General features: G+C 33.8%; 5 protein-coding genes across 13 annotated transcripts in view; 3 read left to right on the top strand and 2 right to left on the bottom strand.

Annotated features, from left to right (window-relative positions):
- Mglur (metabotropic Glutamate Receptor) overlaps positions 1-1,516 on the top strand; it is a 76,628-nt gene extending 75,112 nt beyond the window's left edge. Inside the window, exon 7 of the mRNA XM_076312549.1 lies at positions 507-1,516. Coding sequence (XP_076168664.1) covers positions 507-514 — 8 coding nt within the window. The 3' untranslated portion in view covers positions 515-1,516. The remainder of the gene's footprint in view (positions 1-506) is intronic.
- The window catches only part of Atg4b (Autophagy-related 4b), an 87,329-nt gene extending 83,129 nt beyond the window's left edge, over positions 1-4,200 (bottom strand). The window contains exon 1 of the mRNA XM_076312554.1: positions 4,166-4,200. The gene's annotated coding sequence lies outside the window, so the exon portion shown is untranslated. The remainder of the gene's footprint in view (positions 1-4,165) is intronic.
- Positions 2,872-8,673, top strand: Dbct (Dihydrolipoamide branched chain transacylase E2). Of its 4 annotated transcripts, none has more exons than XM_076312555.1 (5): positions 2,872-3,217; positions 4,916-5,040; positions 5,290-5,824; positions 6,886-7,281; positions 8,262-8,673. In XM_076312555.1, the coding sequence occupies exons 1-5, from the start codon at positions 3,179-3,181 to the stop codon at positions 8,496-8,498; spliced, it is 1,332 nt and encodes a 443-aa protein (XP_076168670.1). In that variant the 5' UTR covers positions 2,872-3,178; the 3' UTR covers positions 8,499-8,673. The 4 variants fall into 4 exon arrangements, with proteins under 4 accessions (XP_076168670.1, XP_076168674.1, XP_076168672.1 ...); XM_076312559.1 differs by having other exon boundaries at positions 2,873-3,217; positions 4,921-5,040; positions 5,236-5,824; XM_076312557.1 differs by lacking the exon at positions 2,872-3,217 and having other exon boundaries at positions 4,563-5,040; positions 5,236-5,824.
- A 2,483-nt stretch (positions 8,674-11,156) lies between these two features.
- On the bottom strand, positions 11,157-17,398 carry Lap1 (leucine rich repeat containing protein 7 lap1). Of its 6 annotated transcripts, none has more exons than XR_012992096.1 (12): positions 16,552-17,398; positions 16,288-16,454; positions 16,081-16,216; positions 15,706-15,995; positions 14,927-15,638; positions 14,464-14,654; positions 14,113-14,226; positions 13,436-13,868; positions 12,492-13,342; positions 12,336-12,407; positions 12,012-12,262; positions 11,157-11,946 (listed from the first exon to the last, which is right to left on the bottom strand). XR_012992096.1 is itself a non-coding variant. In XM_076311542.1 (11 exons), exons 2-11 carry the CDS (start codon positions 16,441-16,443, stop codon positions 12,086-12,088), a joined length of 3,132 nt encoding a protein of 1,043 aa, XP_076167657.1. In that variant the 5' UTR covers positions 16,444-16,454; positions 16,552-17,397; the 3' UTR covers positions 11,157-12,085. The 6 variants fall into 6 exon arrangements, 2 of the variants coding, with proteins under 2 accessions (XP_076167657.1, XP_076167658.1); XR_012992095.1 differs by having other exon boundaries at positions 11,157-11,939; XR_012992097.1 differs by having other exon boundaries at positions 11,157-11,897.
- LOC143146849 (RUN domain-containing protein 1) lies at positions 17,377-22,823 on the top strand. The gene is made up of 9 exons (XM_076311544.1): positions 17,377-17,764; positions 17,914-18,007; positions 18,082-18,249; positions 18,653-18,833; positions 18,899-18,993; positions 19,077-19,835; positions 19,927-20,024; positions 20,094-20,188; positions 20,271-22,823. The coding sequence occupies exons 1-9, from the start codon at positions 17,610-17,612 to the stop codon at positions 20,375-20,377; spliced, it is 1,752 nt and encodes a 583-aa protein (XP_076167659.1). The 5' UTR covers positions 17,377-17,609; the 3' UTR covers positions 20,378-22,823.
- The last annotated feature ends 990 nt before the right edge of the window (positions 22,824-23,813 follow it).

Raw genomic sequence — 23,813 nt, 5'->3', positions numbered from 1 at the left:
TTACTGATATAAAATTGTATAGTATCGTTATAGTGTAGCTATTTTCTACTATAGTATGGTGCTTTGTACTATAGTATGATGCGTTGTACTATAGTGTGGTACTTTGTATTATGGTACGGTGCTTTGTACTATAGTACGGTGTTTTGTAGTATAGTACCGTGTTTTGTACTATAGTATGGTGCTTTCTACTATGGTATGGTGCTAATATCGACACAGAGCGCGCCACGATCGATTTCTATCCCAAAAACAACGAATAATTTATTTCGACAACTGATAAACAAATTGCGTTTCACGTTTGTTCGAAAATTTTTTATACAATGTTTATACTACCCCCGAATCAGATTTCTAGTCGAACGACCTTCGAGAGGGATCTCGATTTAAAAAAAAATTTTCGAAACGCCCAGCTCTGTCTTAAACAATACCGTCCCCTATTTATTAATATTATTTTACTCAGCGATTAGCGTCTATAACGTGTTAAAGAATTATTTGTGTTATTTCTGTCTCAGATGTTTAACATGTGCGAACAGTAAGCGACGATGTCAATCGCAAACACGAAGGCCATATTTTCGTCTGCTCTCAAATCATTCGCGAAACTGTTGATTACCAACAGCCAATAAAGGATAGAAATGAAGTGCAATTCGATAGATCGCCGTACGACACTATAGAACAATAACCGGATACTCGCGAGCGTGACTACAAAAGAATCAGACGGAGCCAATGAAAACGATGGAAAATTTTTAACTAGACCGGGAACGGGACGTGCAAATTCAGTATACTAACTTCTTCCACGAACGATAGACAATAAACGAATCGCTTTAACGCGAACATCAACCTGGCTCGACCAATATTAGGATTTACGATTAACCTGTTCAATTGCGACACTTCGATTTCGTTGTTTAAGACGCCGAATGATATTTAGTTTTTAGCTGAAGACACGTAAAAGAAACAAACAAACAACAAAAATTGCAATGCCGAACACGTTTGTAGAATGTTACATTTCCAACTAGTCAAAATGATTGTAAACGCAGGAACACGCGTGTGGAACCTTGAAGATTGCAATTCCAAACGCAAACGATTTGGAAAGTTTCCGTTAACCCCGGCCCTTCTTTGCAAAACCGAACGTTACGATTAAAGTGTCTCGAATTAAATACCGGAGAAAAAATAAAACGATATATACGTAGCGAAATCGATATACTGTATTTTAGTTCGAAATATTAGATACCGTAGAGAGCGTGTAGATTGTTCCGTACCAATTCATGTTATTTCACGCCTGAAATTGTAATCTTCGATGACGTTTCACGGACTATGTATGCGAATGACTCGAGTAGTTGCGAGCGCTTCGCAAAAAATTTTGTCGTTGTTGAGAACGAGTGTAACGAATTGTAAACGCGATGGGGAACGAATATACTTCAACGTGAAGCCCGAAAAAAAAACCGAAGTATCGTACAAAAGATAACTTTGTATCTTTTATTATAACACTGAAAGCATTGAAATAGATTTGCCCCGTCGAAACGAACTCTTGAATTTATTATCGACGTAACCTGGCTTCCCCTGCTTCCCTCTACCGAGTATCGCCGAAAAATTAATTAAATGTCCGTTCCGAGTCTAAATCCAGAATGCATCGTAAATATCCACTCCGAATAAAACTCCGAACACTAATTAAATATACGACCTACCTCCGATTCCTTGCTGATCCGCATTAAAATTAACGAGCTCACCTCCCAGATTTATAATATGCGTCAGAACATGGAGCTGTATCAGGGATATGATGCGCTCGCGATCGTTAAGCTATATAACCTGAAAAGCCGGTGAAGGCATTATCGAAATATTCCGTTAAATAATTCGCGTTCCGTTCAGAACGATGATAAAATCCATACATAGATTCGATGACGCAAGCGTCACGTTTGCTTCATGACTTATGGAACTGTAACCTGATTTTAGCGACCGATAAATTAGCAGCGCAACGAGAATCAAATTATCTGGCGCTTTCGGCTCCGTGTCCCGGATAACCGATTGCATCGCAGAAGCCTGGTTTTAATATCCTCAAGGATAACGTACAGTCGCGCAGCATCACCTGGAAACACGTCGGTAATAGAAAAACTGTTAGCAAAGTGTCGAACACGTGTTCCCAATTAGGTAGCAATTTAGCGGCAGATGGTAATAATACCCAGCGAAGAAAATCGAATTCCGTTGCAATGTCCAATCTCGATTAACTTATCCGACTGTATCGATCCTCGCAGAATCTTTTATTCTCGCCTCGATAAATTAGACTGCAAACGTTTTTGCCTTTTACACGAATAGACGAGTCAAGAATGTTACCGACGATCTTTCATTGTACTTGATCGATTACTCGACAAGCAACGCGTGTGAAATGTATACACAAACGAATATGAATACACGACAAAAAACACAAAGCTCGTTTAATCGCCACCTCTCACTCACAAAGCCTCGCGAAAAACTTTATGCTTGACGTTTATACACGTCACCCCCATTGTACGAAGTCGGTTTTGCATTCAATCGCGTCTTATTACCAGACGACCCGTATAAGAATATTCATGACCCGTATTTCATGCAGAGCCCAATTTTCGCGGACAACGAGAAAGAGAAAGAGAGAGAGAGAGAAAAATAGCTTCGAAAATATTCTGTAGGCGCCCCAAAATAGGTTAACATAAAACTCCGGGTATTCCATTTTGTATTGCAAACACCGCCGCAAGAGTGCGAAGACGCGAACATCATTGTCGAATAGTTTTATTTAACGATAATCGGTATCCATGACCGGGTCTTTCGATTTGGATGGAAATCTAATGTGCATGAAATTTAAATACAATTAAAATCGAATCAAGCCACAGATAAACCTTGTTCGGCTATCAACGATGTCGAACTTTTCCAAACGATAGAACCTAAAAAAACATATTCGAACCACGAGTATAGTAAAAAAGTGTATCGCGTTTTTTGTCATTGAATGTTTACCAGTGCCGCTACCGTTGCGTAATAAATAACCCGAATGTCAGTACACAAGTGTGTATAAAATTCGATAACAGCGTACACGATAAGGAAACCCGACATATGAAAGTTCTTTGCGGACAGTCTCACATAACGCGACGATTTCCGCTTTTCCGGTGGAGTGTGTTATTACGCTAAGAGAAAAACACACCTGGGATCGACAAGAATTCAACTGATGGCTTTAACCTGGCGACTCACGACCCTAGTGGCCCTGGTAAGATAATACAACAAAGAAACGATGCACTGAAAGAAATCAACATCATGTATTATAGAAACCATGGGGAGACAGCGTCGCACATTCTCGGTTATTCTCGGAGACCTTCGATGTTGTGTTTACATACGGTTCGGACGGCATTCACATACTATTGTTTGAAGAATCGCAACGCATTTATTGTGTTTAATATCGAATAAGCGGGACGAACGGTTTAGACTGTAGAGAACGCAAGAAAGTGCAAATATTCCGTGCGTCGTGTCGTTAGATGTGTTTAATCGCCGTGACGCGGATTGATTAGCAGCCTTGTTATATTCAGTTTATATCGAGCTTATTTAACCTTTAGAGTGCCGATATGTTCTGCAAGGGAAAGCCGGCTCTTACGACGCCACTCCATTTTGTGGTTCCAAGCAAATTATACGACAGAGAACTACTACTAAAGCAATAAACACGTAGCGTGGCGCAGAAATGAAATTAACACGTGGTGTGCTCGACCGATCAAAGCTCCGCGAAAGCGTCACGTTTTGCATTGGATGTAAAAGAGATTTGACACGGAATTGCACGGGTTTCGAGTTGAATTTCCATCGACTTCGATCCTGCTTCTAATCTGATTCGAGTGGAATGCGTATCGGGTTGAATATTAGTTGTTGCGCCGCGTTGACAGTTTTGAAATTTCGATCACGGATACCGTAGAATTGCGAATTGCAGCGTTCGTGTTAAAGAAGAAGAAACCGTACGGATATGTAAGGAACGTTCCTATTGGACAATCTTTAAAGAAGTTTACCGCGATTGGATAATGTCTTCGCGCAATATGCAAGCTATTGTTCAACTAAATAATTGTGTAATTGAAATGTTTGCAATGTATTGAAGTGTTTCACACAAATTTGCGATACGTGTTTCCTTTTCTTAAACAGAGATCTTAAAAAATTGTGTGGTCGGTTTATCACTTACAGGTGGAAGCGTTGCCTCCGTCGAGTCCATTAAGATTGCCAGCCGTCTTGATGACTGAAAATAAATTACCGATGAATAGGCGATTTAATCAGCAAAGTGATTTAAATTATCCAGAGGGAAGTTGAATTACCTCACGTCTTGCTTCTCTAAAGTTGATTTTCAAACGATCGTTTACCTAACTATTGTTATTTACTGTATTGCTCGTAACGTGCTCGCACAAGTCAAATTCTAAATCAAACATGGCTGCCAGATGTATGACTCAAATTGAATATACTATCAAACGATACTATATTATGACCATTATATTTATTTTAACAATTTTAACAGATTAATTGTGTCTCTCATTGCATTTTACGTTTCTTTTATCTCTTAAATGAATAAAATAAAGTTTGGTGTTTCAGTTCGAATCGATCGTAAATCGATAATTGATTACGTACGTTGTTCACACTTTTTCGCGCCAAATGTTACGTAAATATATCCGTGAGTATTCATTCGTTGGCAGCTCCGCGCCAATCAAAACATTTCTTTCTTTCCGATACACATTTTAATTGGTAGAATCAAGACTTTCCTTTGAAGCTAAAACGAGATATACAATGTCACGATACATTTGAAGGTTTCACTTTAATGTAAACATTTGACGCTTCCACTGTAAAGACCACTACGATAAAAGATATGTACAATTACTTGGACAGGAGTAAGGATTTCCAAGTTATTGCTGACGAATACACAAAGAAATCCATGTTTATTTAGGGTAGGAATGTACGCGATCAAAAATGTCGATTCCTCTCTGTAAGCTGCTTTCGATGCGGAACCGTCGTTCCCTTTAAACTATCGGATATCGGAGAAGGAATTCGAGACGTCACTATAAAAGAGTGGTGAGCAAAACAATGAATTTTTCGTAGACCATTATGCCCTCGACAAAATCTTTGTAATTATTGACCATTTTTCCCCACGAAATATCCATTCTTGGGAAGATACATTTACTTATATTTTTGAGTAAAAATCACTTTCGAATAATGAGACGTAACGTAATAGATATGTACATGCCGACTGACTACAGTGTGTTTCAGCCTAAATGTAGCGTAAGGACAACTGAACTGTGTCTGACGCATTTGAATGCACAGGTTCGTGAAAGCGGGCGACCGGGTGTCTCAATTCGATAACATTTGCGAGGTCCAAAGCGACAAAGCGTCTGTAACGATTACCAGCCGTTACGACGGATTAATTAAGACCGTGCACTACAAGGTAAACGACGTGGCTCTGATAGGTAGTTCATTACTGGACATCGAATTGGATGATAATAATAGGAACACAGAAGCCGAAAGGATCAAAGACAAACCACAGCCGACGATAAAAACTGAAAATATGAGCAGTACAGTGAGCGAGGGAATGGAACACGTGGTGCTAAATGGGGTAGAAAAAGCGCTGGCTACTCCTGCGGTCAGAAGGATAGCCATGGAGAACAATATCAAGTTAAAGGACGTCGTTTCTACGGGCAAAGGTGGCAGAGTACTTAAGGAGGATATATTGGCTCACTTGGAAAAAAAAATTTCTGCTAGTTCCGCGGAAAAGAGGGTCGAGGAAAAATCAACAGCCGGGAAGGCGGTGTCGATAAAAGGCTATAGCAAGCATATGTGGAAAACGATGACGCAATCTCTGGTAAGTTGGATTTCTAGCCACTTAAGGGGAGTGAGAAAATCGTAAAAGCGGAAATTTCAAGGAAATATATTTTATCGTTTTCTTTTTTCCCCTCATACTTCCCGTAACAAGTGTCGTAAAATATTTTGCTACTTTCGATTTAATTCAAATAATTGCCGATGACAAAATATAAATATTTTTCATAAAAATTTTAAGATATTTTTTTAATCTGGCCCACCGTATCTCTACAATCAATTTTCGACTGCTCGAATCAAAAATCTTTTCTTAAGTGTCAATTCAAACGAAAAACTTGACTTTCACCGCCATACATGTTCAACATTGTTTTAAAGGTTAATTTTTCTCGAAACTGAAAATCTATTCCGGTTCGGGTCATAACGCGCGCGTTGCGACCGCGAAATTACTATAAACTACGGGCGGTTTAAAACACGGGCCACGTGTAAATTGCGAAATTAACAGAATTTCGCTTATCGCTTGGCCCACGTGGTTTCGCGACCGCTGAGTAAACGGTCGTTTAATCGTTATAAAACAATGCGCACGCAAAGTGCGAAGTTAATGGCACGACGAGCAAACGCTGATTGCGCGATTAAATGACCGTGACGCAGCAAAGGGTCTCGACGGACGGGGGAGAGAGAAGGGAGAGGGGAGGGAACGAGCGAATGAAAACAAAACAAAACCGGGGAAGGTTCTAAGTTAATATCCTGCGCGTTACAGGAACGATGCGTTTTTTCCATCAACGGTCGAAACGCTGTAGGGAAGGGAATCACAGGAAACTGATAATAGAGACGCGTTGTCTAAAACTGACGTTGACACACGCGATTGATAGCAATCGATTCAGCACCGAGCATTCGGCTGAATTTCCCCGTCAACGTTGACAGACGAGATACGATTGAAACGTTACAGAAAATACCTGCCTAACGTGTCCTGACCGCTTCGTTTCTCAGTTATTATTAATGTCCAAATATAGCGCGTATTTTCCCTCGTTAATTGCAAGCCCCGAGTAAATGTTCCATTATTCCCACCGGAAGGTAATACCAATATACGTAAAAACGAAATGTTTGCAGAGCATACCACACTTCGTGTACAGTGACGAGTGCAACGTTGGTAAATTGATGAATTACCGGAACGAAGTAAAGGACTCCTTACGAGAACAAGGTGTCTCTTTGAGTTTGATGCCCTTCTTTGTGAAGGCAGCCTCCAGAGCGTTAGAGAAAGTGCCACAGCTTAACGCGTGGCTAGACGAAGACAATCAAACGATACGCGTCATCGAAAATCATAATATCGGCATCGCTATGGATACGCCCGAAGGTTTGATAGTGCCGAATATTAAAAGCGTTCAGAACCTGAGCATCTTGGAGATCGCGAAGGAGCTGAACAGACTTCAGGAACTCGGAAGGAAGACCTCGCTACCGCTTCATGATTTAACGGACACAACGTTCTCGCTGTCCAACATTGGTGTCGTAAGTTCAATTATTTTCAGCCAAAACTTTTAATTAAATTAAATCTCGGTGTGTTGAAATTTTATTTACAAATTTTTGGAGAGAAAATTTTAATACATAAAAAATAACTTCTATAAAGTATTAAAGTATACGTATCTATACGTAGGGTGGTTCTTAACTATGGTCGAAATTTTGTTGGAAAAATTTCAATGGATAAAAGAATAACTCCTGTAAAATATTAGCTCAATTGAATAATAGAAAAGTGTGTTGTACGTTGGTTGACGTTCAACTTGTAAAACTACATAAGCGCCGATCTGATGCTATTCCAAATAGTGTATCAAATTTGTCTACCGGTATGGAAACGATCAAACGAAGGACCACCCTAGTATAGATATATTCTATTATTGTACGAGATCTCGCGTGTTTCTTCAAGACACACTTACGTAAGTTGTTAATTTAATTCGTATTTCCCTCGACACCGAGTCCATTTTGAATTAATTAGAGAAAAATGATTGTTCCTATTAGCGAACGAGTCTAAATTTAAATCTAAAATTATCTCTTATCCTTATACTTTGCAATTCCAATTTTTCAAGAAACAAATTTCAAGTAGATAATAACATGACACTACCATGTCATAATACGACTAGGTCTGTGCGTGCGCGCGCGTGTACAATATGGTATATTAGTATGCATCTGTAGAATCACTCACGAGAATTTGCTGTTGTAGATTTCAGAAATTCGAGGAACATTTTCATTGTCAAACATCGACAACGTAATTAGCTGTTTAAAAAAAAAATTGAAATCGCCATCAAATGAAGTGGCCTCGATTCGTTAAACGGTCAAACTGAATCTTGTAGTCGCTTTAAATGTAATTCTGATTCAACGAGAACGGTCACTACTTAATGTATCTCGTGTGATCGATTTAGGATTCATTAATATCGATTTGTTGATCACGTGTCGTCAATATGTCATTTAAATAATTGTTCAACCGCCATTCGTAGATTGGTGGTACATATATGAAACCGGTGATCCTGCCTCCGCAAATTGTGATTGGCGCGTTTGGAAAAATACAAAAACTGCCGCAATTCGACGACAAGGAAAATGTGATAACTGCGAATATAATTTCCGTCAGCTGGGCTGCTGATCATCGAGTAGTGGACGGCGTCACCATGGCGAGGTATTCGAATTTTTGGCGGTATTACGTCGAAAATCCTGTATTCTTGCTGATAGGAGCATGAACATATTAATGTACTCAATGAGATATGAAAAAATCGTATCTCATTCTTTGAACAATAGTGCCATACGATATTTATATATGAACAAATAGTTTAATGGTTGAAAACTATGTTAACATAAACTTTGAAGGTCTTGCAGAAAGTATGGAGTACAATAAAAGTCTGGAAACATTTTGTACGTAAATATTTATTTATTTATTTATTTATTGCTGCACAACCAACTAGGACTTTTCGATAAAGGTAAAATATCTTTTTTTTTCTAACATATTCAAAGTGTTACAACTGTATGGTAGTTATTATATGGTGACCAGTTGAACTGTGAGCAGTTTTGTACATTAATCTATACACATTGTCATACAAATTATTTAAATAGAAGATGTACAAAAAAATATGTTATGAAAGTAACTGTATTAGCTAATATTCTTTGTGGAACGATTGCTATTTATGAAAGATCATTTCATTTTTGACGCAGTAGATTGACATTATAAAAAGAAGTCAACAGAAAAAATTATTTGTAAGAAAATCGCAACTGAACTGAAAATCTTCATAACAAGTACGACAACTTATTCATTTATGCATTTATAATTTGTATGTACATAATATAATGTATCGCATTTTCAATCACGCATATCCTGTACAATCATTCCATTCCCTTAAATGCCACATAAATATTTACTCAAAAAGTAGTCAGTCTGTTTAGTAGTAGAGTAGTAGAAAAGATTGTATATGTGTGCTCATGGTCCAAAATTTTTGTTATGATCAATTTGTCTTACAAAAGACTAACACAAAACCAGTGACAGTAATGTCGTAATATTTTAAACAAAATATTTAAACCTGTTAAGAAACTTAACACACATGCAAAATTCAATGTATACACTTACTATGAATAATTACATAAAAGTACTTGTTTAAACATAAATGCATGTATAAATATACCATTTTTCTTTATCATATAGCTCTTATGGGTAAAACTCGTTAAAAAAATTACACAAAATATTAATATAAATAGAAACGTAATTAGGTGAAACAACAATTCACCCTCAACCATACTTCTTATTTTCCAATATGACTAGGTATACAGATTATTATTGGTAATGTATTTAGTCCAGAAATTTAAATACATAGCTGCTTTTATATAATAGAATTATGTATACTCACGAAAGTGATGAAAACATCATACTTTTTATAATATCAGTTTTGTTGAAATAGCTTAAATTAGAAGTACTTGAATTGTGTATAACTTTTACTAAGAATACTTTGTAATTGAGTATATAGTCATTAAAAATTACTTTCACAAAATACATAAGCAAAAGTGAGGATCAAAAATAATCTGTTTTTTTTTTTTCAGTTTGTTTCGAAAATATATTAAAATGTAATTTCTACATATTTTTCTTTATAGAGGAAGTAACTCTTATTCATTGAATAAGATTTTACTTGAAATACGGTATATTTGAAGGAAATGTTTCTGAAAATATACATTTTCTGTTATACTTTTCAATTTTGGAAGTTTTAAGCTTTATCATAGCTTCAAAGAACATACTGAACAACCTGAACCTCAGATAGTTATAGAATAGAATAGTTTATATACATCTGAAATCATGCTCAACACATGCATTCACATATATAATTCCATTGGATAGCTACCACATTGTAACTGTAATCATAACATGTTACATCATCCAAATTATTAATGAAATTACCACAGACACCTCTGCTAAAATTAATATGAAAAAGAAAAGATTTCAAATCTACTTTGAAAGACATTAAAAAAGAAATATATAAAACAAGCAATACGTATATGATTTAAATACATTTTACAAAATGCATGAAACATATTACGTAAAAGTTCTTATAGTTAGCAAAGTTAATTTCTAAAAAAAAAAATACATAGATGAAGAGAATATGCATTGTAATTGTTCGGTATGCGAGGTAAAGTGAAGTGCAATATTGTTATCTTGCTGTGAAAGTTCTGGGATACAAAGAGTGTACTGGTTACAACTGATATCTCGACATGAACAGTTCACTTGTGCTATACATCATCACACAACGTTTCTAAACATTTATCTCACAGCTCTACCCCATTTACATGAACAACTTTCATTTTTCGGTACAGCTTCACTAACATAGAAAAGTAGTATTTTATCTTACGGTCTGGCAACATTATGCCATATTAATAACTGTCGTTAAAAACAGTTTCTAAAAGGTACATACATTTGTTCCTTTAGTATAGAATGAATCAAATATAATAATTCACAACCACAACAATAACAGTTTCATTTTGTCAAACACTTAACATCTGAATTCATGATAAAAAAAAAAAAAAAAGGAATTACTAAAATATATTTTAGTCTTTAATAATGTAAAATGTATCACGAATCAATGGCAAGTAAACATATTCAAAATTTCTCTAGACGAGACATTAAATACAAGAAAATTATTCTTACTAGTACTGTTGAACAAAAAAACACATCTAAATTTAAGAAATCTTAAATTTCCAATGAACCATATTTTTCAGGATCAATAATAGTAAGATGATTATAAACGTTATAAATAAAATTACGGCACATAGAAGAATATCTTTTTTCTCTTGCTACTGTAACAAGATTCTCACAGATACATTTTTAAATAAAACCAAAGTGTGCCACTTATAAAATATGAATCATAAATAATCTAAATAAAAAAAATTATTCTTAGAACTCTGTGCGCTTTAAAAATCTGTATGTTAAAATAGGTTCTTGTAGAAAAGACATTTCTACATATGCAAAATATAAAAAAAAATGTCTGTAAGAATCCCGTCCAACTATCTGAGATAATTTTCGTATATAATATAGATGCATAATATATATATTTATATATGTTCATTTTTATATAGTTATTTTTTATGTATATAATTAATAAATAGTATTTTGTTTCTGGCACATTATCAGCCCTCGGCAAAGAGAACAAATGAGTTGACATGAATACAATCAACACCATAAAACAACATAAATATGTTTATGGAGTTAGAAATTTGGGGAACAAAAACTTATCACCCTAACTGGTTACTAAATAGCTTACTATCTTATACTACTTGTGGGCAAATAATACGAGTGAGCTGTGAATTTGCCCATGAAGAAATATCGTCTTAAAAATACCTCTTGTACATCACATTTTAAACTTCTTTTTCATCAATTGTGTAAGGGAACGCGTTCATAGTCTACAGTATAACCTAACCATCAAATTTTTATCCTTGAAATTTGTTATTGTTTCTTTTCCTTTTGAAGACATCGTGTTTATACAGTGATCACTGGAAGTTAGAAATTATTTGTTTTCCTCGAATGAGTGCTCCCACTTTCACCTTTGGTAACGCTGTTTCAGTCATCCGAATCAGTCGCTCGATAATGTCGAAAAGAGCACGATCTACTATCGTGAAAACAAGCGTTCGAAGCAAACAAAATGAAATTCCTATGTCCTTGTGAGTTTTCATCAATATTTGTCGATGTCAATTATAAAAAATATATACACTAAAAGACTTACATAACGTGTAATCAGTCTGAATCACATGAACTGATCAGGTGTGACAAGAACAAAATTTATCCATTAACTTGATGTCATTGGTGACGACTAATCATCATGGATACCACTGCACCAGTAGCTCGAAGAACAGCTACAGCATTGTTGTGATCGGATTTGGTGAAGTCTATACCATCTACTTCTAAAATCTTATCTCCTGGTCGAAGTGTACCTTGAGCTGGACCATCTGGGTTAACTTTAGTCACAATGATTCCCTAAGGTGAGAATGCATACTTATTTATAAGTAGATAAACATTTATTTACCCTTTCTGAAATTTGATAACTTACGGTTTCTGCACCTGCCACTCCACCGGCTATACTAAAACCAAGACCGGGATTCTTTTTAACTTGAACAGGCAACTGTAATGTAATAATTGATGTTTGTTAACTGTATGATACATCTAAAAATATTCTATATATTCTCATAAGAAAAAATAATCATACTACGTTAGCATTTTTGTGCGGACCAAACATCCACTTAAACCTCGGTTTCCTTTCCGAGTTTAATGATTCATTCATCCCGGAAACTTTGTACTTGTTAACGTTAGAATTGTTTACATCGTTCAGAGATTTATTATTAACCGAAATTGGTGTGCTTCGACCAGAGTTTGTTTCGTCCTTTATGGTCACGGGGCTATTCATGTTCATCATTTCATTAGAAATACTTCTGGAAGTTGTATCTTGACCTTCTGTATTCAAATTTGTAATTAGGTTCAAATTCATAGTGTTTAATGATGCTAAATTGTCACAAGAAGTATTGTTGTTCAAAATAGTTCCGTTTACTATTTTCTTCGATCGATCTGAAAGTTTCGGTTGCATAGAAATCGGACTTCGATACTTTTTTCCAGTTACTGGAGACGTGGGTATGCATGATGCGTTTAATACTTTTAAAGTCTCGTAATCTTCAACGGAAGAGTTTGTGCATTTGTTTGATAAATCGTTAGTAGAAATAGAATTCGTAATTTCTAAATGTTTCGTTTTTAAAATCGGAATTCTACTTGGCTTCAATGACCGATCCCCTTCAAAAGATTGTTCTGGATCGCCCAGTTCTATTGACGCATTGGTTTGATCCGGAGTATTCGAAGAACTTGTTTCTCCATTATTAAACAAAACATTTGTTACATCTATGTTGCTCGATGAAAATGTTTCACTGCATAAACGCACGTATTCTTCCGCTTTAAACGATTCTCCATTTCCATCGTAATTTTGTATTTGAGTTTCCTGAGATGTCTTTGAATTTGATATGTCGATATCGGTTTGTGGAGAAACGATAGTTGATGTATCTGATTGACCTGCTAGAATAGTGGCAATGAAATATGTACATGAAATATATTTCTTTAAATGTGTACATAACTTTTGAAAGTAGATATGAAAGATAAGTTACGTACATTGGTTTAACTGTTGAAAAAGTGCTGCCTTCTTTGAAAATGCAGCAGCAATGTGATACGGTGGCGGGACGGGTGGAACTTCATTTATTTTTGGCGCTTGAACGTGAATTTGATCGGTGTTATTACTACCCACAGCAAACTTCTCTGATTCAACAATTTTTGCTGTATTCGTCTTCGAGTATTCATCTGGTTTCCAAGTAGAATTTACATAATCTGCTACTGTCGGCGGTTTGGAAAGATATTCAGATGTGGGATTACGAATATATTTTGCTTCACGAATATCTGGACTTTTTTCTTTCGCAAGTACTGTCTTATTTGCTTCATCAGAAGATTCTTCTGATACAGATTGCTCTGTTCCAACGTCCGTAGGACTACCGTTCTTGTACCCTTTTGATGTATGACGTTCAGTAGGTGAAAGTGAAGAATGTGAACCCTAAAAGAACAGAAATTTTACATCATTCGATATGTACATTTTATGGATAGACTTTTCTTTAGTCTCATACTTAAATTTCACATTGAACATGTTTTCATCCTTATTTAATAAGTGCTTTTTTATATTTCCAGTATAGTTAATCAATATAACTTTTTTTTACACTATATTTTAACTTTTAATGTTGCATTGTCATCAATAGTTAGTTTAAAATTTTGTAAATTGCCTTTATTTCTCCGATTAATACCTTATTAAATAAACTTTGTGAAAAACAGGTCCCAGTTTTTGAAGCAAGGTCCAGAGTAGTAGTAGCTTTTGCAATAATAGCTTCTTTGATCATAGTCTCCTGTTCTAAATGCATCTGTAAGTTTTAATTGGTAATCTTCATATATTCTTAACTTTTATTATAATACAAAATATACGCGCGCGTGCATGCATAAATACAAAAAAAGTATTTATACGCTTAAAAGTACCAATGTCTTTCAACATTACATTTCATTCAAAATTTGTTCAATCTTATCTTATCATTTAATAAATAAATATTGTAAGTTATGCAAAAGGATAAGTAAGAGATGCATGAATATTAAATAATATTTACTCTTTGATCATGAGCTGATTGATGCTGTAAATTGCGGGCATGTCTAGCAAGGTTGCGCAGCTCTTTAGGGTAGGGAGTTGGTGCTCGATGAAGTTGCCTAGGGATTTCAGATTCTACTTCAGCAGCAAAACATATCCTTTTTCCAGTACCAACAATTGAACTCGATATTAGTCCTACAGCCGGTGGTATCTCTGTATATAACAGACATAAAATTATAATTGTGGATTTGTTTAAGTTAAAATTATAAAATATTAGGAAATAGAACAATATTACACACTAGAAAATATGTATTGTTTTCTTTTTTATACTTTACCATTTCATTCCTCATCTTCCTCCTCATTATCCACTAGCAGCGATAATATATCATACATGTATATTTAGTAAGTAGTTATTTATAAAATTGAAAGTAATACATATTATCACAGAATATCTATATATTACATGGATAAATAAAAATACTCACGTTCGAGTTCCTGCCGTGGTTTTTGTGGTAGCATAAAACAGCTTAATACCATCATATCTTCTTCACAATTGAATTCTTGTTGTAGTGGTACCAATGGTTGACTTTGATTGTCGCTCAGCCATAACGCTTTTAAATTGTTCAAATTCAACATAGAAACAGGCAAATATTTAATGCAATTATTCACAAGATTAAGAACCCTTAACGAAGATAAATGACCCAGTTCGGGCGGAACCCGCGTTAGATTGTTTGATCGCAATGAAAGCAGTGATAATGCAGTGCAGCTTCCAATTTCTGGTGGAAGAGATCTCAAGTAATTATTGTCTGCATTCAAACAGTGTAATTTTCGCAAAAGTCCTATGGACGATGGTAAATATTCAAGGAAATTCTTAGTAACTATAAGCTCCTCTAAGCTTGACATCTGTCCAATGTCATTTGGCAGTGCATTCAATTGATTGTCATCAACTTTGAGGGTCACAATTGTACGTAGGTAGCAAAGGGAATCCGGTAATTGATAAATTTCATTTGAAGAAAGATGCATAATCGAAATATCTCTCCAGCCTTCTACTTCTGATGGAATACTATGAATAGCATTCATCGTGCAATCAAAATGATTTAAACGATAAAGTTGATTAACATTAACTGGTATACGTCTAATGTCGTTGCCATCTATCCACAATTCAGTAAGGTTGATAAGATCCCCAACAACTTCAGGCTAAAGGAATGTAATTAATTAAAACATGATTTAATGAATTATTTAATTGTAATTAACATGAACTTACCAATTCAGTGAAATCATTATTACCAATGTCAAGTCTCTGCAAATTTATTAAACGGCTCATACTCTTTGGCAATGTCATCATATTATTTTCTCTAAGTTCTAGCGTCAGTAGAGCAGAGAGTCTTCCAAAATTTGCTGGCAGATATTCTATATATGCGTCATTTATATATAATTCTCGTAACCCAACAATATGTGTAATAGCATCTGGGAAACGTTCAAAAGGATTAACACTGATATCTATAGAACGAAGGTTTTTACATTCTTTTATACTGTCTGGTAATTCTTTAATACCTAGAAAGATAAATACAATGTTGATAAGAATTAAAAAGGACTTTATTATAAAAATATTTCATCAGAAACAATGTTATGTACATACTATTTTTGCTGAGGTCTAAATATTCCAGGTTAATTAATGATGCTATGGCGGGTGGTAACGTGGTGACTTCATTATCGCTAAGGGAGAGAACTCGCAATTCATGGCACTGGAACAGTGGCCGTGGAAGATCCTTTATCTGTAATAAAGGATATTGATAACATCATTAAATGGTATATATGTAAAATAACTTGTAATACTTATACTTACTCTATTGGCATCCAGATACAGCTTTTCCAATGTCCTTTCATAAATGAACACATCGGGTGGTACATCATAAAGATTACAGTGGCTTAAATGCAACTCACAAATATCTTCTTCCTGTGCTCTCAAACATGCAGCGCACTGCCACCAAGCACTACCCATTTCATGTATAACTACAAATGAATCTTTCCTTAATATTTGTTTAAAATACGTAATACGACAAAATTAACAAAATAATAAAAAGGAGAACAGAAAAATCGTAATTATTACCTATAATACTTCAAGAATGATTCTCCAAGATCATCGATATATCTATGGCAAGCAGACAAATCCGTGGACAGTACAAAACTCGCTAAAGACTATTGTTCCATGGAATTCTTGAAAATCATTCGTCAATAGTTGCATCGACGTTCCGTTTCTTTCGTGCCGGCTTCGCCAGGGTTATTTCCTGTCGCATCATCGCGAACACCACGATACGCGACGAATGTCGGTGTTTCTTTCTCAGATAGTACGAGAACAATCGCACAGACCGTAACGATGGACCGGATCGACACCGAGTAGATGTCAAGAGATGCAGGTTATTCGATAAATTTCTTCAAGGGTTTCTTTCATGAACATATCTCACTGTTCACTCGTCGATTGTAATTTTTCGCGGAGTCAATGCAGCGACGACAGATCGCAATCCATCGAGCGACAAAAGATCTCCTGACGGTACAATAATCCGGCGCATTTACGAGAATCGAACGAACTTATGAGTTTATTATTCATCGAAAGAAAAACCTACGACGAAGTATAATGGTCCATTCATAACATTCCAGCGATGATTTTTCATTGTATTCACGGTTAGATAATAGTTGACAGATTTTACGTTGTTGAACAATAGAACGAACCAATTTTATTAAAATTGATTGAAAAGTAGAAAGTTTTAGTGTAACGGACCGTTACCGAGTGTTCTTAGTTCTCTATAACAACCTGAATCGATCACAGTCGAATTTTTATCGTCGTAAAAACGAGCCAATTCTAAATCTGCGATGCTCAAACACCTTCGACGTGAGAACTCGCCTTAGGAGACGCATAATCGACATCGGCCAGTGACGTTTCCAGTCGTACACGTGCGCAGAAGTTAATTAATGGATTAAACGTGACGAAAAGGTGGAAGACCGAACGTTATGATGTGCTGCCACGGAAATCGAATTTTTGATGTGTAGAGATGAAGAAATTGAAACGCTTAACAGCGTTTGACTGCATCTAACGGAAATCGGAACAGAAAAATCGATAAATGTGAGTTTGGATTCTAGAAGAAAATCCAGACGGTAGACGACAAGAAAATGAGTGCTGGAGAACATAAGGGTTGCGAAAACGAAGATATTGAGAATTCGGATGAAAGTGACAGACCTTCCGGGGAACGATGGGCACCAGTCGGAGCAAACGACGGTGACAATGATTTTGCCGACGAATATAAATATGTTGACAATATGGAGAGGTGAGTAGCTTATCAACAAATAGTGTAAAGATATTGTTTACTTACTGTTAAAGTTGAGTACGTGAGTAGACGAATTATAAGAAATGTAGTTTTAATAACACTGTAATAGTTTTACTGTATTATTTACTACTATCCATATATTATACTAGTTTATCCCACGACATGGAGAGGCTAAAAATGCTTGAAGAGGAGCAAGAAATGCTTAATTCATCCCTTATAGCGTTAACCACTCACTTTGCCCAGGTATTGAATTTTTCTTAAAGTTTTATATTGTGTCTTTAAGAATATGTAATTTTAGCACAGAGACTGTATTGTAGGTTCAGTTTCGCTTACGACAGATTGTGGATGCACCTACCAATGAGAAAGAAACGTTGCTCAAAGAATTGGAAAAGTTTGCTTTCAGAGGCATACCCGATGTTCCAAATGACTTGTCACTTGATAGTAGATCAATTACTCCAACTTCACCATTGTCCTGCAAGCAAAGCGTAAGCTATATAAAAATTTGTTGTATTAGTATTTTAATTCTTTAGCATTATATTACTTGTTTATGTTCTTTTTTACTTTTTTTTTTGATTTTCATTTTATCCATAATATTTGATTTATATTTATACAATCTGCTTTGCTTGTATAATATTGATATGTTTACAAATCTGTGATATACATTTTAATTTTTGATAGACTTTATTTGAATCACTAGTTTGTAGTCAAAGTAATATTTATACTGTACTGGGAAATAAAAGTCTTTTTATGCATTATTTTTAGTATATATGTTTATTATTCTTATGCCATGGTTTTTAATTCTTATTTTATACCTGAGCATTTACTTATATATGACACAGTAATTAAGTAAAATAGATAGTTAACTGCTTAGCATCTACAATTTAACAGATATCTGGGGTAATTAATGATGATGATGTTGAGTCTAAAATGGCATTACAAAAAACAAAACAGAAAGAGTTGATATGTCAGTTAAAATCTCAGTTAGAAGACCTAGAGAAATATGCCTATGAAACTGGTGATGCAGATTTACCACAAAGCATGGTATTAGAACGTCAGAGTATCATAATCAGTAAGTCTTTTTAAAATATATACTTACTTGTGTAGTACCTACAGTGACTTTATTATTTTTTCTAGATCATTTAAAAGAAAAGTTAAATTTTAATGTTGATGACCTCTGCAAATTACCGGTAGATGATTTAAGATGGCAAGTAGATTATGCTATAAGTCAGGTAAATTATTTTATTTAACAGGATATGTTAACAAGTGAACTTTTATGAATGAATTAAAAAGAATTAATAAGTTTTATTTACAGATTGTTAGTCCATTGAAAATGAAAGAACTACTAGTGTCTCAATTGAAAACTCAAATTACAGATTTAGAGCGCTTTATAAATTATCTCCAAGGAGAAGTTGGTTCAGAAACTTTGGCATGTACTTGTGCTTGTCCAGTACACACTAGTGGTTCCAGTTCTTCTACTTCATACTCTAAGAGAGCATTTAATAGAAAACCAGTGGAAGAGGAAAATACAACTAGAACTCTCAATACTGTTAAGAAGGTCGTGGCTCTTCTGCATATGTTCCTAGTGTCTCAATTAGGATGCGGTAGTGAACGAGTGCGAAGGAATTTTAAGAAAAATTCTCTACACAATTGGCGCGATTTAAGAACAAGATTAGATATTGCAGTTGAGCATGTTATAGAGACCGTTGTAGACAATGAACCTCATCCGGATGATGATGATATTAACGAAAATGATTATGCTTCGGATTCAGATTCCACATCTCATTGTAATGCCCGAGTAACGTTTGCTGTAAGGAAGCACCTAGCAACTTCCATACGTGATTTAATGCAACATGGTTTAACATCTGATGTGCGTTCTAATAGTGTAGTGCCGTTTGTGGGATGTTTTCCCCAAAGGAACTCTTCTACTACTAATTTAATGCATGCATGGGAACTAATCTTAAAGTATTATGAAATTAAAAATGGCCATCGTTACAATTCTAGTCCAGCACAAAAATTATCTCAAAGTTTTAATCTAGATCTTGCAAGTGGAAGAGTTGTATCTTCCAAACAGGTATTCATAATATATTTTATTGATAGATAATATAACTTAATAAATTTTCTTTCATAACATACATGTCATAACAAATTATTCAAATTTTCAGAGCTTATTAACGACTATTGGGAATATTATTGCCTTGCATAGTCCATATAAAAGAAGTTATGATTCCCATTTTAAAGCATTTATATGTGCATCTTTGAAGTAAGTCAGCATATTATTAGCTCTTCTCATAATCACAAGAGTTTAAAACTCATTGCTATTTTATTTTAGTGCAAACAAGCTTGTTGCTTGGTTCAAACTTATCTTACAATGTCAGTATCTTCTCGAAAACCATTATACATCATGGAGTTATGTTGTAAAAACGGGTATGTTAAAATATTTATATGCAAACAATTAGTTATTTATTATATAGATAAGGCTTACAATTCTTGTTATTGTTACAAATAGGTTTCCAAGATGCGTTTCATACTCTCGATCGTCTTACCAGCTACAAATTTGATTTACCAGTTGACCTGGCTGTAAGACAATTTCAAAATATAAAAGACGCATTTTGATTGCGAAGCGAATCAACTTTCTCAGATAAATGAACATCTAGGTAGATACTACTAGAGAGCAAAGTACACAAGGTACCAAATATTGCAAACACGTAAATAAGAAACAGTATATTTTAACCTTATGTTAGCGTTATGATAATGTACTACTTTTTATTGATTTACAATATTATTTTCCAAAGAACATTCCTTTTACATTCCCTGAGTGCTCGTTAGTAGGAAATTGTTATGATGCAATAATGTAGCTATAATAATTTAAAGTATCAGTATTTCGGAGCTGAATTCTCAGGGTTTGGGTTTTTAATTATTTTATTTTGAAAACGTAAAATATTATCCCTCTATAAAATTTGAAAGAATATATATGTATATATACACACAGAAAGTACAGCACAGGTGTAAATGCAATGCTGCCTGATATAATAAGGACTGAAACATGTTATGTACTTAGTTACTTTGAAGTACATTTTCGGATATTGCACGTTTTCCAAAAATTAATAAATTTGCGATACTAGAAGTTTTATTTATACTATTTAAAAAGTAATCTCATAAATTAAAAAACAAGTTTATAGAACTGAAGAGAACGATTTTTACTGTGATCAAAATTAATGAGAGTTTAATACTGAATTTTTTCACAGTAACGGTAATGAAAGTCATGTTTCTTCTTACTAGCAAACAAATTGAAACCAAAGAATCTTTTTTTATTTTTAATATTTGGTAATCGGTATGAGTATATTTTTTTAGTTTATAGTTTTAGCATTACTTTGTATGTTAAAGTTAGTGAACGAATAATTTCACGGTAACATATCATTGAAACAGTAGCTAAGTCTAATAACATATACCAGTGTATGCCATATGTAAACTTTGATGTTGTAATATATTGTCAACATTTTATCTTTTGTTGTGTTTTATAGAACTCTATAATTGATTTGTGTATTTATTTACACATTTATATGCACATATTGTTTACACGTTGATATAAATGTGCAAAATAAATCTTTAGTTAGCCATATTTGGTAAAAAAGAGTTTAAAAAGGTTATATTTGATCTCGTTTTACTATGCAGTGGATCAAATAAATTTGTATAAAGCAGCTGCAAGTATGAAACTTATAAATATTTCTTTCAATGATATAACACGTGTTCCTAATTTTATGATCATTAAGTGGTACATCGTTTAAGAAAAGCATACAGATTCCAGAAACTATATATTAGTAAAACACATGTATTATTTTCAAATAGATGACATTTTACTAGATACACATACACATACACACACACTCACACAAGTACAGTTGCAACTATTGTATCACATATATAAGGTACATCACATGTAAGATAGTTTTAAGGAAAACTCAAATGTATTATATAATATAAATATGTGCTTTTTATATACATAATAATTTGACATTAGTTTATTCAGAAAAGATATGCAAAAATATATTTATGAAGCAACGTATTTAATTTTGTAGTGTAATGTGTCCTGATATACCATTCCTTGTGCAAGTAAAGGAAGAAAAGAACGACAGAATACATGAAATTGGTTGTTTATTTCTTGTAAAAGTTGTACATTAGTAAAAGTTTCATGGCAGTTCCTTTTTCAACACGTTTGTAGTATTTCATTGACAATTCCTCGATATTCATAGTAATAAGGTATATAACTTTTATTTAAACACGATTCTTTATAGTAAAATAAAAGACAACATTTAAAATTAGACATCAGTATTTCACGGTTATTATTTTTGTTCTAATCTTAGTTTAATATTTACGAATTTCATTTAGGATTCAAAATAGAGTATCGAGGAATCTCGATGTTCTTAGAGATTAGATTATAGTTTGTTGTACATAAAATTCAGAATAGAGTCTACATTGTCAATAACATATTTGAACTCAACGAATTATATAATACCAGAAGTTTCTTTCTTGGTCATGGACAATACGTTTTATGTACGTATTATCGTAATATATCACGTACAACACTACTTATACAGGATACAAGTACACAGATGTAAGAGCACAAACTTGGTAAAAGTTCTTCTTCTCTTTCACAATATAAAAGTCGTGTATAAAAAAGTTTATGGAAGAGCATTTGGATATTGCATTCACATTTGTTTTGCATGTAGTATATAGTATTTGTTAATGCTCAACCAAGAATTATATTGGAACATAAGACATTTATGTGCCTATTGCAATGCACGATCACTAATAGCTTTTAAAAATGAAATGGACGATGACATTCATTAGCTATACTTATCTATGGACTTAAGAATAGGATACAACATTCATAAATGAATACGCTGTTTATAACACATAGAGATTGTTATGAAAATACTGATAAACAACACATTTATCGGAATGTAAATGCGACGATAAAGAGACACAACAAGAAGTAGTTTTAATATCATTCAAAAAGTACTAAATTGTATCACATAATTGGAATAAAACTGAAATATAATTATTAGAAAAGTTGAAAACTGAATTCCTTTCTAACTATGATAATATTTTTATTGAAAGATCTGTAAAAACTATATTGCAGGAAAATGCATTTAGTCATATTGTATATCATATGGAACAAATAATATTTTAAATCAATGCTATGTTACAATTAAAAACATTCATTTAAATATTGATAATGATTTACTTTCAAACCTTATGTATAACAGTTGCACATTATACACTCACTTAATGTTTCTTTTTTTTTTTTTTTTATACTGTAACATTCTTCATAATAGCTTTCATTGATATTTTTCATACATTAAATAGGCTATGTTTTTGGTACAGCAACGATCTAACATCTAACAATTAAGGACAGGTTACGTATAACGTCGCTAAATATAAACCCATTTTTTTTATAGCCAAATTGTTTGTATAGTTATATAAATTCAGTATTATCTGTCTTAGGCTTTAGCGAAACATTATTTGCTGCTTTATGTATATGTAGGAAAGTTTGTCTGCTTTTTGTAACATAGTATATGTTACTTAATATATTCCTGTTCTGAAGAAGTAAGGAATACAGCAAATATAGTTGTTAATACATACAATTACACATATAAATATATAGATATATGTATACAGTTATAATCAGGTCAACTAGTACAACTAAACATTGCTTTAGTTTTACACAGAAAGTGTTAAGTGAGAAATGACATAGAAATGGATTAAAAGATAAAGTGGAATTGTTTGTGTTTACGGAACAATTGATTAAAAGAATTACAAATTTCTTTCAATTTAAAAATGTACTATCAGTCTTTGTTTTTGTATGTAATAATAGAAATAACAAATTTGTAGAATTTGTGTAAATACTTGTGTTCTTGACTGCAGAGAACAAAAACAATTCTCTATGAATAAATACTCAACTTCTTTTGTACAATGAAGTTAAAATTTTTAACAGTGTCTTTTAAATCGTAAGATATATAAAATTTCACATAAATTTTACTTCATAAAA

The sequence above is a fragment of the Ptiloglossa arizonensis genome, chromosome 5, assembly GCF_051014685.1.
Source record: "Ptiloglossa arizonensis isolate GNS036 chromosome 5, iyPtiAriz1_principal, whole genome shotgun sequence".
Lineage (NCBI taxonomy): Eukaryota > Metazoa > Arthropoda > Insecta > Hymenoptera > Colletidae > Ptiloglossa > Ptiloglossa arizonensis.
This window is presented reverse-complemented; position numbering and strand designations above follow the sequence as displayed.